The sequence below is a fragment of the Rutidosis leptorrhynchoides genome, chromosome 6, assembly GCF_046630445.1.
Source record: "Rutidosis leptorrhynchoides isolate AG116_Rl617_1_P2 chromosome 6, CSIRO_AGI_Rlap_v1, whole genome shotgun sequence".
NCBI lineage: Eukaryota > Viridiplantae > Streptophyta > Magnoliopsida > Asterales > Asteraceae > Rutidosis > Rutidosis leptorrhynchoides.
Genome location: NC_092338.1, coordinates 383,520,105 through 383,535,155, shown reverse-complemented (window position 1 = coordinate 383,535,155; position 15,051 = coordinate 383,520,105). Strand labels below are relative to the sequence as shown.

Genomic DNA, 15,051 nt, shown 5'->3' with positions numbered 1-15,051 from the left:
TTAGCAAACATACCACTTTATCCTTCAGCAAAATGACAGGCGATGTTAGGTCTTGTATCCGTAATTGGTAGCCAAAGCCATCTTCTGTTATCCCACATTAAAGAGTGTTATCAGCTCATCATTGTCAACATTCAGCTATAGTTCAGATTATCTTTTGAAAGATACATAAAGAAGGATGATGAAAATTTCAGTATGTACATTAACTACAAAGTGAAGACACGCTATATGAGTTTGATTAAGAAATCTACCAACACTAACATTAAACTTCTTAGCACTAAATGTGGATGTAGTATCATTTTACATCAATTAAGTTATAAATGCACAAACAAAGTCCTTTACATTAGTGCTATAATCTAATTAAACAATATAATCAACCTTAAACGAAATGACCTTCAAACTTCATATAGGGTTTTATATATATATATATATATATATACACACATATATATATAAAATAGCCGAATGAATAATAATTTGATGACATCATCCTAAGTCATAAATTTTGTCATTTAGTGATTTTTTTTTTGTTTTCTGCGAAAGTTTGTTTTGTCGCTTCAAATTTTTCAGTCTAACGGAGTGGGCCAACCGGCAAGTTAGTTATTTTTGTCGGGAAAAAAAAATCACAAAAACGTACTAAGGAGTATTGCTAATAAGTTGTTGAGGGCTGAACGACATCGTATGAACCAAATTGGACTTTTTAACCCCTTTATTATACGGGTCAAACCCACCCTAATACCCTTTTCTGCCTCTCGTCGTCCACTACCACCACTTGGCGGCGGAGCACAGCCATGGCAGCACCTGAAGCTCCTCTATGTTACGTTGGCGTTGCCAAGAAATCCGCCGCCTTTCGTCTCATGAAACAAATGGTTCCTTCTTTTCTCCTTTATATCTTATCTATATATCTATATACCTATTTCAATATCTAAAATCTAAATTATCAATAAATTACTCTTGTGTAATGTTAGATTGGAATTGAATTTGAATATTTAAATTATTATTTATTTTGTAGGGATGGGAAGAAGGTGAAGGTCTTGGAAAGGAGAAACAAGGGATCAAAGGTCATGTTAGGGTTAAGAACAAACAAGACACTGTTGGTAATTTTTATTTAATTTTATTTTGTTTAAATAAGTTTGTTTTTAATTACTGCTTGGATTTTTGAAATCCACCTAAGTTGAATGAGAGTAATATAATTAATATATGGTTCTGTGTTAACAAAGTATTATTGTTCTGACTAAATAGCAAAGAAATAAACAATGTAGTTGACAAATTATCGAAATTTGGATGTTACGAAACGTTACTATGTGACAAGTCTGGTTTGAGATTGAAAATGTAACTTAGTGTCTGGGATCTTTCTGTTCATGAATGGGTTAATTTCAGTTATGTTATAACTAAAGGGTTGATAGTTTCTAAATTGTATGAATGATGGTTTCAATCTTTAAATTAAAATATATTTAGTTGTATGAATAATGTAACTTAATTGATTTCAGTTATGCCATTGAGTACATCAGTAAGCACTTTATTTACAACTGATTAAAATGCAGGCATTGGTTTGGACAAGCCAAATGCTTGGGCATTCGATACAACACAGTTTGATGGTATTCTCAAAAAGTTAAAAGTGGTAAGTTCATTACTACTTCTATTTCTTGATGGCTTCACTATTAAATATTTTTATTGTTTTTACAGCAAGCAACAGTTGTTGAAAAAGACGATGACCAAGAACCAGATTCACCAAAAGAGGCTGTTAAAATGACTGCCAAGGCTACCCGGCCCCAAGGAAGGTTTGAATTATAACACGAGTTACATGCAAATTTCAGTTATTAGTTACCGATTTCATCGGACTTATATTTATGTGTTACTAGATACCAGAGACGAGAGAAGGGAAAACAAGTCCGTGGCTACTCGGCTCAGGATCTTGAAGGAATCCTTGTACTTGTTCCTTCTTTTGCACTAACCTTTCATTAGAAGCTTAAATATATAAATTTTGTTTTGTTTTGGGATATTAATAGTATTTAATCTTTTATATGTGAAGCTTTTTTTTACTAATTAAAATATTGATATTCTCCAGGTGAAAAAGGTCGAGGATAGTCCAGAACCTGAGCCTGAGCATTTCAGTTATCATGATGTTGAATTGGAGTCGGTAGAAGTGTCTGAAAGCAACACTACTAATTTGAAAGGTATGGTACATAAGATTAGAGTGGATTACAATTTTAGCTTGAGTGCCATTTGAAAATATTTATTTGTGTGCTATGATTATCGTTGTATATAAAGATTATATAATGGAGTAGTGTGTATGACTGGGCTGACCTAGCAGGTTGGATAACGGGTCAAAAAACGAGGCTGGGGTTGGATAACATGTCAGAACAGGTTGTTATGGACTTATGGGGATGGTTTAGGTGGACCTGCAAACTTTTTTTTGTTCAATTAAATAGACAATGCATTAGATATGATTACAAAAACTATTCATCACAATAGTAATCGGGTATCTGTAAATAAAACAATCTTGGAGGCTGTAAGCATCGGAAATACCCATGGACGCATTTCAACCCGTTTGGTTCATACAACCTGTTGGTCTCAAGCATGCTTTAACGATACCTCGATGGTATCAGAATGTATTTGTTACTATTGCCATTTTTATATGTTAGATTTTTATATTTTTAGCATATTTTTGTTTAACAGCTAAAGATGGAGAAGGTATCTCTCCCGATTGGTGGGGTAATAAGTACGGATTTGTATCTGGAGGTTATCTTGGTGCTCAATCCAAGAAAAGGAAATTAATTATATCTGAAGATGCTCAAAATCATAATAAGAGGACTGCTTTTCACGAACAGGATCAAGAAAACCTTTACAACCTCGTACAAGTATGTAATTTACCAATAACATTTTTTAGACCAACAATTTATAGATCAAATCTGTTGCACCAATACGTTTTCTATTTGTAGTACTTGTTTTAACTATAAAGTGTAACCTGGCAACCAAAATTTTGATATTTTAACGAGTCTATTTGCAGGATAAGGCAACTTCGGGAAAACAAGGGCTTGGGATTAAGGACCAACCAAGGAAAGTAGCAGGTGTACGGTTTCAAGGAAAAAGAACTTCGTTCAGTGATGATGAGGTGGAGGGATCTGAGGCTGAAGATCGTCTTCCTTCATCAAAACGAAAACTTAATGAAGTATCAGAATCACAAAAGAATGTTGACTCAAAACCGAAGCTAAAGAAATTATGCAAGAAACTTCTTTCTCAGGTATGTGATTTTCGTAATGTAGCAAGCTTAGGGGTTATCGGATGCTCACATTCTTTTTTTATGATCTAATTCTGATGACAGGTACCTGAGAAATCATTGAAACTTAAGCAACTTAAACGTCTTGTGGACGAGCAGTCGTCCATCCTATCCAACTTCTTTTCCAAAAAGGATGCTCTTGCATTTTTAAAAAAGAAGGTAATTTTTATTATCAATCATTTCAAAGCTTTGGTATGTAATTAAACCGCATCCGTTTTATTCGGGAGTTGAGTAACTCTGGCTGAAATTGGTGCAATGGTCAGCAGAGCACTGATCACCTGAAAGTTATTTTTTTCTTAATCATATATTTATATATTTTGTTCTCTGTAACTTGCTGACGCCTGACGGACAATTTGTCCCTCCCTATGACATGATAGTATTTCACTGTATTAAGAATTTAAAAGCAAAGTTGCAAAACTCGCTACTCGAGGAGTATTCGGTCGGGAGTTTCGAAAGAGTAATCAGCAACTCGGGGGAACTAATAGGGGATTAATCGGATTTTAAAGTTATGTGTAAAAATAGAAGAAAACCATGAACATAAACATAAATTTTTACATAATTGTCTAAAAAAACGTAATCATTCATCTGTTTAAAAACTCTAAAATTCTGTTTTAAATTCATATTAAAATTAAAATGTTGACCAGCTGTGACTTTGATCAACTTTGACCAACAAATCTGATTTGACCCATCAACCGACGTTTACCAATTAAATGGATTTTGAGAATACAGTTCGCCGTGACTTTGACCAACTTTGACCAACTTTGACCAACAAATCTGATTTTACCCATTACATTGACCGATTAATTAAATGGATTTTGAGAATACAGATAGATATGTTCTTGAAAAGGACTAATCGGGGTTTTGTTACAACGGTGGTTAAAAGAGGGCTTTCTTGAAAGGGATTAAACAAATACGTACTATTTATTTATGTCTGCTTTATATTGACGTTATTCTTTGTTACTGCAGCTTGAAGGAAGTGAAACATTTACTGTAGAAGGGAACAAAGTCCGTCTTTCGTCAAAATGAGGACATATTGTTTTACTCCCAGTTGAGTGTAAAGTGCTGTTCGAGTACATGTATTGTCACTAGTTATGTAGTAGCTGAAATTACTATAAATGTTATCGGTTATTATGAGGCATTAGGTTGGTCATATATTCAGTTTCACTTTGGGGGTATTGTAACACATTTTACGTAGATTGTATTTTAAGCAGTTGCAAGAGTATGCATTGCTGTTATAAAAACACAATTTTGGACATGTTTTGATTTGTTTGAATCTATACACAGAAACAAATTTGTACCAGTTTTTACTAGTCATAACAGTTGAGAAATATCTCTATGTATGGATAAAAAGTACGAAATACAATTAGATAGCCATTAAGATTTTATCTGCCAACTAAATATAATGTACCTGCACAACTTTATTTGCTAAATATTTCACTAAAAAATCATATCCATGGAAGTATAAAGCTTCAATTTCTGCTTTGTGCCCACTCTGAACCATTACTGCCAACTCTTCTTTATAGTTATCCTGAAAAAAATGATTTTTATACTGAGACTCAACAGTCAACACTTAATTTCTTTTCTATCCTTCTTTAAAATTTAACAATAAAATGCAATCATATGAATATATGATGTATTTCGAAAGTTTACCTGCAATATTTCGGAAGACGTCAAGCTTTTGGCAATTTGCAAATCTTTCGGCCTCAAGGGAATTAAAGATTCTTCTGGTATAATGTCCAAATCAGCTTTCCTTATACCCAACCACTTGATGTTGCAAGCTAAGCGAATTAAAAAAAAAAAAAAAAAAAAAAAGAGATTGTACACAATGTAGTAAAAATCAGTCTCAATCATCAAAAAAAAAAAATGCAGCATCATTTTATTCAACTATACATTATACATTGATATTACCATATCTGTATGCTTCTAGGCCCATCCCAATGCTTCCATACTTGAAAGTGCAGAGGATAGCCAGTCCGGCCGGATTCCTAAACATGTATAACATTAAGGGTGCGCTTGATAAAACTGAATTATTAAGCGTTGAATGGTTCATAATCTGAATGATTCAAAGGTCTTGAATGACAATAACCTGTTTGATAATCATTTTGAATGAATAATGTGAATGATGTAAAATCACCTTATTAAAACTACAATATAATTATTTAATAAGTATTCTTGATATAATTTAAAGAGAATATCATATAAAATTTAGGTGCTTAACGGTTAAGAGATCATTCAGATGTAAGAAACAAATGCGCTGAATGCTGAATGGTTCAATATTCGGTGCTAAACCATTCAGTTATGAGGTAAACAAACGCACCCTAAAATAATTACAGGCACCCTTAAATAAGTGAGTACGATTCTCAACACGTAAATATCAAAGGATAAGTCAAGGATGAATCTGTGCTTACCAATCAACCAACCCTAAAATTTTGGTTTCAGGAAAAGCTCGACTCATACGGTGAAGAAGAAACCTGTTTAACCAATCTTGAACTTGAGTTACAAAAAACTAAAACCAGTTGTTGAAGTATTTTCAAGTAAGTTATACCTTGTTGCAAGATCAGGGTAACCTTTTCCAGTAATAAGAATGCATGGAATTTGATTGAACACTTTATCCTCAGTCAAACGCTGAAATATTGCATGCTAAACACAAACAAATTCAAATAAATATCCTACACCTACAAAACCCTTCATAAAATATTTTTTTAACAAACGTTGTACCTTCTCAATCACAAATATATAACGAGCATCTGTCTTCATAGTCAGTCTTTCTAACAAGTTCAGGTCACCAGAAATAGCATAGCCCGAAGATCCACATTTTGTGCAGTCAATAGTCTCTTGGTCAGGCTCCTTGTTACACAGACAGATGAGACATTGAGTATAGAAACTTGTTTCTTATATCAAGACATTAAGTTTTGATTCATACATAATATATAAATACAATGGCCATCAGTTTAGTGAAAACAGATGGGAAATTATTAAGATTTTTAATTATAAAGAAAGATTCTACACCTGCAACCACAAACAGCCAGCTATGGCTCCTCTACTAGATGCCATGATTCCAAGACTAAATCGGCTGCACCGAAGCAGGGCTACAACATCTAATTTTCATATATGAAAGTTTACAATCTTAAAAATTAAATAAATAAATAAAAAGTAAAAAAAATAAAAAATTTGGACCTTGGATTGTTTGATTGACCTGCAGTTGAGAAGCAAAATAATCTGGTGATGTACATAGCAACTTGTAAAACAGTTCTCTTTGAGTTACTCTTTTTTCCTGAGCTAAAATCTCGTAACACATCTCCATAACTTTCCACACTAATGTACATAAACACGCACCAATTAATACATCAAAATAAGAAGCTTTCTCAGGTGTTTGTGTACATTTGATAAATGGTAGAGACGTTAAAAATACCTCTTATGAACGATTTAGAAGTGTTTTCTCTAGTTAACGATTTTGTGCAAAACGAACGTGACAGAAAAATCCACGAAACTTCAGACAACAGTTCCTGATTCGTTCTACAATTACTTGCCTTGCGGTTGATCTGTTTGATTCACATAACAAACCAATCATCCACAGTAGTTTATACATAATTAAAGCATATGCCAAGTAACCACTAACCTATCCAGATTCAAACAGACTATTAGTTTTGTCAAAATGCATATCAGACACTTGAATCTGATTATACTCGAAAAGTTTAACTTCACTAACTTAAGTTACTAACAACGATTCTAGGTTAAATTCAGATTAATCATATCAATTTTTGTCAGAATCAATTTCGTACATGATCGAAACTAAATTAGGTTATATGTTTAGTTATTAGATTCGATTGATAAAGGAATCCGTACCATAGGGAGATTCGAGATGGCAGGAGTTGGAGAATTCAAAATTTTGAGGAAATTTAGAACAGCTACTTCGATTCGAGCGCGAACCTGATCATTTTAATTTCCAGCCGGATAATTATTTGAAATTATTTAAGTAGTATTTATTTAATAAATTCAAGGAAGAATAAGAAGAAGTAGTACCTCAAACGGTTGAAGGATATCAGCGTAGGAGAGGTGTTGTTCGGTGAAGAAGATGCTGGATCTGCATACGTCTTCCATTGCTGGTGTTGTGCGCCAATTTCGATTAAAGTATACAGTACTCCGTGTAATTTAACGTTGCTAAACTATGGTCTACAGAAATTGAAAAATAACTAACTACACGGCAAAAATAACGTTAGTAGATGGAATACTTCGATATTTTTTTTTGGCTAAGTTCAGATCGGGGACCCGGGCTTAAGGCCAAATATGGGATGATTTTAGATTTTTAAGTGGGTTCGGATATGAGAATGATTTTAGAAATAAACTCGATTATCTAATTTGTGTATCTGAAAAAGATCGAGATTCAACACCCGAGCCATTTAAATTTCAGTAATATATAATATAGATATATGCATATTTATTGATAATAAAGGAATGTGAAATAGGTCATAAGTAAATGGGGACTCGAATATCCGTGGATATATCCGTTTACCCGCTAGTTACTTTGTAAATGGGGTTGAGGACACCTCGTGTGTGAATCTGGGTTTGAGGCGGGTTCTCTTAATCGGTTTGGGTCCGGATTACCTATACCCGACGAATACTCGACCCGATGTCATCCGTATACAGCTATACTCATATATTTCATGTTCTTTTTATACAAGAAAAAACTCCATGGTAGATGGTACTCATTTATTGGTGGTGACTTTACTTTCCATAAAGGGGGCAGGGCTTTGACGTGTATGTGCTGCAAAAATACTTTCCTTGTGATTATCCGTCAATTTCAGGGGCAATCCTAGGTTTTAGACGTCTATGCATTTGAGCCTCACACGAGGTGATTTTACCACACACGATGCCCGTATGGATTCATCGTGAGGGTTCCTTCTGAGGGGCGATATGACTTTATTACTTCGTCCAGAGAAATGATTAGTGAGTTCTGACATCGCATTCTGACATCGTCAGTGAATCCATAGCGCTGTTACATAAAATAAGTACTCCGTCATTTTAAATCTATAAAAATACACAATTTAAAATTTTCATTATTAAAAATAATTGATTTTATGTATTATACATTGAGTCATTCTGAATTTGGATTAGTTATCAAAATTTATTAACAATCCAATACAATCCCCAAAATAATACATTTTTGTTACCATGAGATATATTGGCAGCTGTGAATCGTTTAATTCGAATAAAATTTGAAATGGGTACACTTGACGATATGAGTCATTTGCAAAATAAACGTGTTCGTTCTGTAGCAGATCTTTTACAAGAGCAATTTGGATTATGAAACGACCCAACCCGTCGTATTTTCGGCCCATAGTTTTTTCTTTTTCTTAAACATACATTAATATCATTAACAATTAGGTCCGAATTATGTTTCTGAAGACATCATCGTTACAATATTAAGTTTAGACATCTTTAAAACGTACAATACATGAATTAAGTTTACAAAACGGAAATACAACCCGGAACCCATTCGACGTATCCAAAATATAGTTCATGACCCGACTAGTTCACTTTACAACCAAAACCGAGCATGGTGATCGGGAACGCTACCCAATCCTAATCAAAAGTGTAAAGCAATCCAAAAAGTACTAGTCCCCAAGCAAGCCCATGCCGCCACTTGCAACCTATAAAAATATAAACAACGAGAGGGTAAGCTAATTGCTTAGTGAGTGCAATACTTATACGCATACATACATAATTCAATTACTTGCATTCACCTACACAAAAATAACACACGTCATTAGCAAAACATAATATCACGTATTCAATTGTACCACAAGCCAACAACGATAACATAAAGGTCACGTCAATAATACAATGCTAACATGAATATGTACAAACCATCGGTTATAATCAAGATCACGAGGGAATAAACCCCTTTGAAAAGCCATGGATGTTCATAACATCAAATAGTACCAAATTCCAATTCCATGAGTGGTATCGTCACATCGAACTTCAACATACTCTTCACGCTTCATGTGGTATCGTCTCATCGAACTTTAACCCACATATGAGGTATCGCCACATCGAACTTCAAGCCCTCATCAAGCAATACAATAGTGGTATGGCATCGTCAATACCGAACTTTAAATCCACACACATGAGGTATCGTCACTATCGAACTTAAACCCTCATCAAACAAACAATCGTGATATGGCATCGTCACTATCGAACTTTAAATCCATACATATGAGGTATCGTCACTATCGAACTTAAACCCTCATCGAACAACGTAATAGTATGTGACGCCCCGTACAAAACCATCGTGTACGATTCGTCAACAACAGGATCTTTACACGGTCAAACACTACATGCTGTTTGAAAACCAGTTTTGCATTCATAAAAAGATAGCGTTTACAAAAGATAACATGCTTACTAGAGGCATTAACATAAGTATGTGACCCACAGGTCGTTACAAAGCCATTATTTGAAAATAACATAAGTTATGAATGCAAGATAAAAGTTTCATGGTTGAGACATCTCTAAGTAATGCAGCGGAAAACTAACACAACAGGTCCATAACAGCAAGTCTATAACACCAAGACAGCAAGTATAACAGCGAAAGCAACATCGTCTAAGCACCTGAGAAATACACGCTTAAAAGTCAACACGAATGTTGGTGAGCTATAGTTTGTTTGTAATCGGTAATGTAATGCAGATCACGAGATTTCAGTGCTTCAACCAGCAGTTTAAATCAGTGTTTCAAAACAGTATGAACAGTATATGCTTATCCGTGGGCACCCGGTAACTAACTTAACGTAATAGTAATACCCCCTAAAAGTACACTTGGCGAGTACGTATGTCCTCGAAGTATCAAACACCCGTTAAATGCTAGCGCGACTAGCCCGAGTGGGGATGTCAAACCCTATGGATCCATATCTAATATTCGCGTTCACCTGTTCAAAAACCAATGATTAAACGTTACCGTGCTAAGGGGAATGTTTGTGCCGTTATATCACCCACACATATGTAAAGTTTAAGTTCTCGTGTCAAGTAAGTAAAACATAAAAAGCGCATGTATTCTCAGTCCCAAAAATAGTATAAGTAAAAAGGGAAGCTATAACTCACAGTGAATACGCAGTAAAAGTTGATACGAAACGTATGCAGGTAGTAAGTCGGTCCGAATGGTCGTCAACCTAAGTCAAAGGTCACTAGTGTGAGGACCCGTCCTAATCCATCCGGACGAAGTCCATATTGATTATAAACGATTCACAACAGTTGATTACATCGCGAGATACTTGACCTCTATATGATACATTTTACAAACATTGCATTCGTTTTTGAAAAGACAATCTTTCATTACATCGAAAGTTGACAACATGCATACCATATTGTAATATATCTTACTATAATTGACTTAATAATAGTCTTGATAAACTCAACGACTCGAATGCAATGTCTTTTGAAATATGTCATGAATGACTCCAAATAATATCTCTAAGATGAGCAAATGCACAGCGGAAGATTTCTTTCGTACCTGAGAATAAACATGCTTTAAAGTGTCAACCAAAAGGTTGGTGAGTTCATTAGTTTAACATAAATAATCATTTCATAATTTTAATAGACCACAAGATTTCATATTTCCATTTCTCATAAACATACGTCCCATGCATAGAGACAAAAATAATCATTCATATGGATTGAACACCTGGTAACCGACATTCACAATATGCATATAAGAATATCCCCATCATTCCGGGATCCTCCTTCGGACATGATATAAATTTTGAAGTACTAAAGCATCCGGTACTTTGGATGGGGCTTGTTGGGCCCGATAGATCTATCTTTAGGATTCACTTCAATTAGGGTGTCTGTTCCCTAATTCTTAGATTACCAGACTAAAAGGGGCATATTCGATTTCGATCATTCAACCATATAATGTAGTTTTGATTACTTGTGTCTATTTCGTAAAACATTTATAAAAGTTGCGCATGTAATCTCAGCCCAAAAATATAAAGGGTAAAAAGGCAAATGAAACTCACCTAATGTATTTTGTAGTAAAAATACATATGACGACATTAAACAACTGAATAATGCAGGGTTGACCTTGGATTCACGAACCTATATCATTTGTATGTATATTAATACACATATTTGTAATCGGACAATTTCATATAGTATATTTACATACTTTTAAAAATGTTTACCAACTATATAGTTAATACTATATTAAAATATCCAATTTGTTTTATAGGAATATTTATATGTTAATATGATTAATACATATTTATATGTAACATTTCTATAAAAAAAAATTTATATCAATAATAATGAAAATTGTGTTTGTTTATAATGATATTATTAACAATAATACTAGTAATAAAAATTATTATAGTAGTAATAATAATGGTGTCTCTAAAAATAGTACTAACAATAATACTCCTAATATTTATCAAAATAATAATTTTTATAAAAATGTTACTTTTAATAATAATGATAATAATTTTAATAAATATAGTACTTAAAATGATACTTTTCATACTAATTTTAGTAATAATAATATTTATATTAATAATAGTAATAAAAATGTTGGTTTTAATCATAATAATATGACTAATAATATCCTAACTGATGATACTACTGATAATATTAATAATTATAATGATAATATTAATAATAATAATAATACTTATTAAATACTAATAATAAAGGTAACAATATCTAACCTTATTAATGATATCATTAATCATATTAGTAATGGTAGTAATAACTTTGATTAGCATATTACTAACAATAATGATAACACAATAATAATAATAATAATAATAATAATAATAATAATAATAATAATAATAATAATAATAATAATAATAATAATAATAATAATAATAATAATAATAATAAAAATAAAATAAAAACTACCTTAGAAAGGGTTTAAAAAGATTTGTGCCTCATGCGAGGCTCGAACTCCCGACCACTTGAAAACCCAAACACCCTTGTAACCATTGCTCCGTTCCCGTTTTTCTTAACTTAATAACACCCAAATGTATATAAGTCGATTACTTAGCTGTCTCCTGTTTTTAATCTGCTACTAACCCAATAAATGTTCGGCCCATATTACAAAAAGGATCTTCCCCACAGCCCGTTTCTGTTTTTAATTGATCCAATACTTAAGTTTGTTTCACTTCCTGATAATTCTCAATCGGCCAGATCAGATGTCGACATCCAAGGGTTTCGGTGCTTTTTTTTTATACGCCTTTACACGTAACCTCACACTAACCCTTTCATCATTATCTTTATATTATAATCATCTTGTGTTCATAAGTATCATTGCCCATCGATCTTTAATTAATAGAAACAAAAGAGTAGTTGCAGGCTAGAACGAGGGAATTAAAAAAATAAGGCGACAAGCAAGAGTTGGATGGGATTAGGAAGAGGAAAAACACAGCAGGTACTAAGGTCGTTTCATGATTGTTCCTCTTCTTCTTCGATCTTCAATATCTATTAAATAAATTTTATAGTTTGTCGATTGTTTGTAAGAGTTGAAGAAATAAAAATATTCAGTATTAGTTGTTGTTGTTTCGAACGGTTTTGGAAACAGGTAGACAGTAAAATAGCTGCAGCATCTTATTGATTTATCTGATAGTGTTTTTGTTGTTGACTTGAACGAGAAAACAGAAAGCAGAAGCTGAAACAAAAACCTGCTCTACTAAATATGGGGATGTTTGGTTATCTTCAATCAGGTAGAAACATGACATGAGGTAAGAGCCAGTGTAACAGGTGAGGGTGGGTTTAAGGATTGAAGGTGGTGATGTCAGGTTTGTATCGAGCAAATATTGCAATCAAGATCTTGTTTAATCAAACTTTTGATATGTAGAATACAAGACAGAGTTAACGAGACAAAAAAAAATAATCAATGATTACAGCTGTAGTGTATGTATATTCGATACAGAAGATGGGAAATTAAGTAATCTCCCAAATGAGTTGAAGTAATTGTTGTTTTATAGCCTGTGATAGTTGACAGGTGAATGAACCAGATCGTACGAAGGAAATAAAAAAAAAATGGAAAGCAGAATGGGTTTTTAATAGCTTTTGTTTCTTGTGAATTTGATTGGTACGAATTTGGATATTGTGAATCAATTTACAATAGATTGAAAGTGATATACAGCAAATCACGAATTTTCTGTGTTTATAAATATGTAAATACGGTATATATTTTTATATAATTTTATACATGTATTGAATAAATATATAACTGTATTTATCCCTATTGTATATCTACATTTGTATATATGTATCTGTTCTATATCAGTGTATTGTATATACCTGTAATACGTATCATTACATATATCTGTTGTACATGTAGCGTATGTATATATCTATTTTATGTAAATCTTTTATTTAATAAATCTAATTATAATAATAATACTCTTAATATCATAATAATAATAATGATGATATAATAATAATAATGATGTTATTATTAGTAATGATAATAATAATAAGTAAAAATTTATAACTATAATGTTATTAATAATATTAATGTCATTTATTTTAATGTTATTTTTATTAATGATAATAATAAGGCTAGTAATATATGTATCAAACTTCATATCTATATGTTATATATTGAAAATATTACTATTAAAAATACTGATTTTAATATTAATTTTAATATTGACAATAATAAAGAAAGTAATACTAATATTAACATAGTAATTATATTCCTGACTTGTGATTAAACTTAGCATATAAGTATTACATATTATTAATTATGTAATACTTAGTAAAAATATATATATTATATAATAACATATTTGAATATTTATTATTTATATATTTTTATATATATATCACAATGTACATATTAATTATGTATAGAAAATCATATGTATATATGTATATATTTTCAAATTACAGTATTTATATTTATGTTTTATTACATAATTGAATATACTAATTATATATATATTTTTTTAAACATATAGATTTAATATCTTTATATATATTTACAAGTGATATTCTTATATATTGTGACGATCGCTCCAAATCTATATGGACGAACACGTCATTCATTGATTTCATTGCGAGGTATTTGACCTCTATATGATACGTTTTGTAAACATTGCATTCTTTTGAAAAGGAACACCATAATGAATATTTAAATCAAAGGTTTTCGACATCTGATGATTTCTACATATAGACAATCACCATAAATAATAGTTTACAATAGTACTTCCTTTGACAATGCAGTCAAAATAAGATACATGGTGATGATTTGGTGAATGCAACGTTTCCTTGAAAAAATATGCCATGTAAGACTCCATGCACATAGCTTGTGTAACATATAATCAAACAGCGGAAGACTTCTAGGGAACCTGAGAATAAACATGCTAATAAGTGACAACACAAAGGTTGGTGAGTTCATAGTTTTAATGTTTCGTATAATCTGTATATAAAAGTGGATCACAAGATTTCAGTTGTTTCACCCAGAAACGTTTATCAAAATATTCTACGAAATTGAGCACCCTGGTAACTAAACTTTAACGTATATATAATTTATACCCTTTGTATAATCATCTTAATAATACACGCAAACCAACGTGTACGCTTCTCAAATAGCATACGTCCGTTAAAAGGCTAGTGCTCTAGCTCGGACGGGGATGTCAAGCCCTATGGATCCATATACAATTATTCGCGCCCACCAGTCCATATCCTATGTACCGGCAGCTACTAGTTACCAAAGCTAAGGGATTTTCGGTTTAAAATAAAGTACATGTATTCTCAGCCCAAAAATATAGATTGCA

At 32.3% G+C, this 15,051-nt stretch overlaps 2 protein-coding genes across 2 annotated transcripts; one reads left to right on the top strand and one right to left on the bottom strand.

Annotated features, from left to right (window-relative positions):
- The first annotated feature begins 713 nt into the window (after positions 1-713).
- Positions 714-4,560, top strand: LOC139851755 (G-patch domain-containing protein 1-like). Its single transcript, XM_071840919.1, has 10 exons — positions 714-866; positions 1,010-1,094; positions 1,542-1,618; positions 1,684-1,778; positions 1,860-1,926; positions 2,066-2,174; positions 2,677-2,858; positions 3,008-3,241; positions 3,323-3,436; positions 4,244-4,560. Exons 1-10 carry the CDS (start codon positions 789-791, stop codon positions 4,301-4,303), a joined length of 1,101 nt encoding a protein of 366 aa, XP_071697020.1. The 5' UTR covers positions 714-788; the 3' UTR covers positions 4,304-4,560.
- On the bottom strand, positions 4,546-7,484 carry LOC139851756 (meiotic recombination protein SPO11-2). The gene is made up of 11 exons (XM_071840920.1): positions 7,301-7,484; positions 7,124-7,207; positions 6,690-6,819; positions 6,455-6,592; positions 6,287-6,375; positions 5,996-6,124; positions 5,823-5,917; positions 5,686-5,748; positions 5,186-5,262; positions 4,928-5,055; positions 4,546-4,805 (listed from the first exon to the last, which is right to left on the bottom strand). Exons 1-11 carry the CDS (start codon positions 7,376-7,378, stop codon positions 4,671-4,673), a joined length of 1,146 nt encoding a protein of 381 aa, XP_071697021.1. The 5' UTR covers positions 7,379-7,484; the 3' UTR covers positions 4,546-4,670.
- Between the last annotated feature and the right edge of the window lie 7,567 nt (positions 7,485-15,051).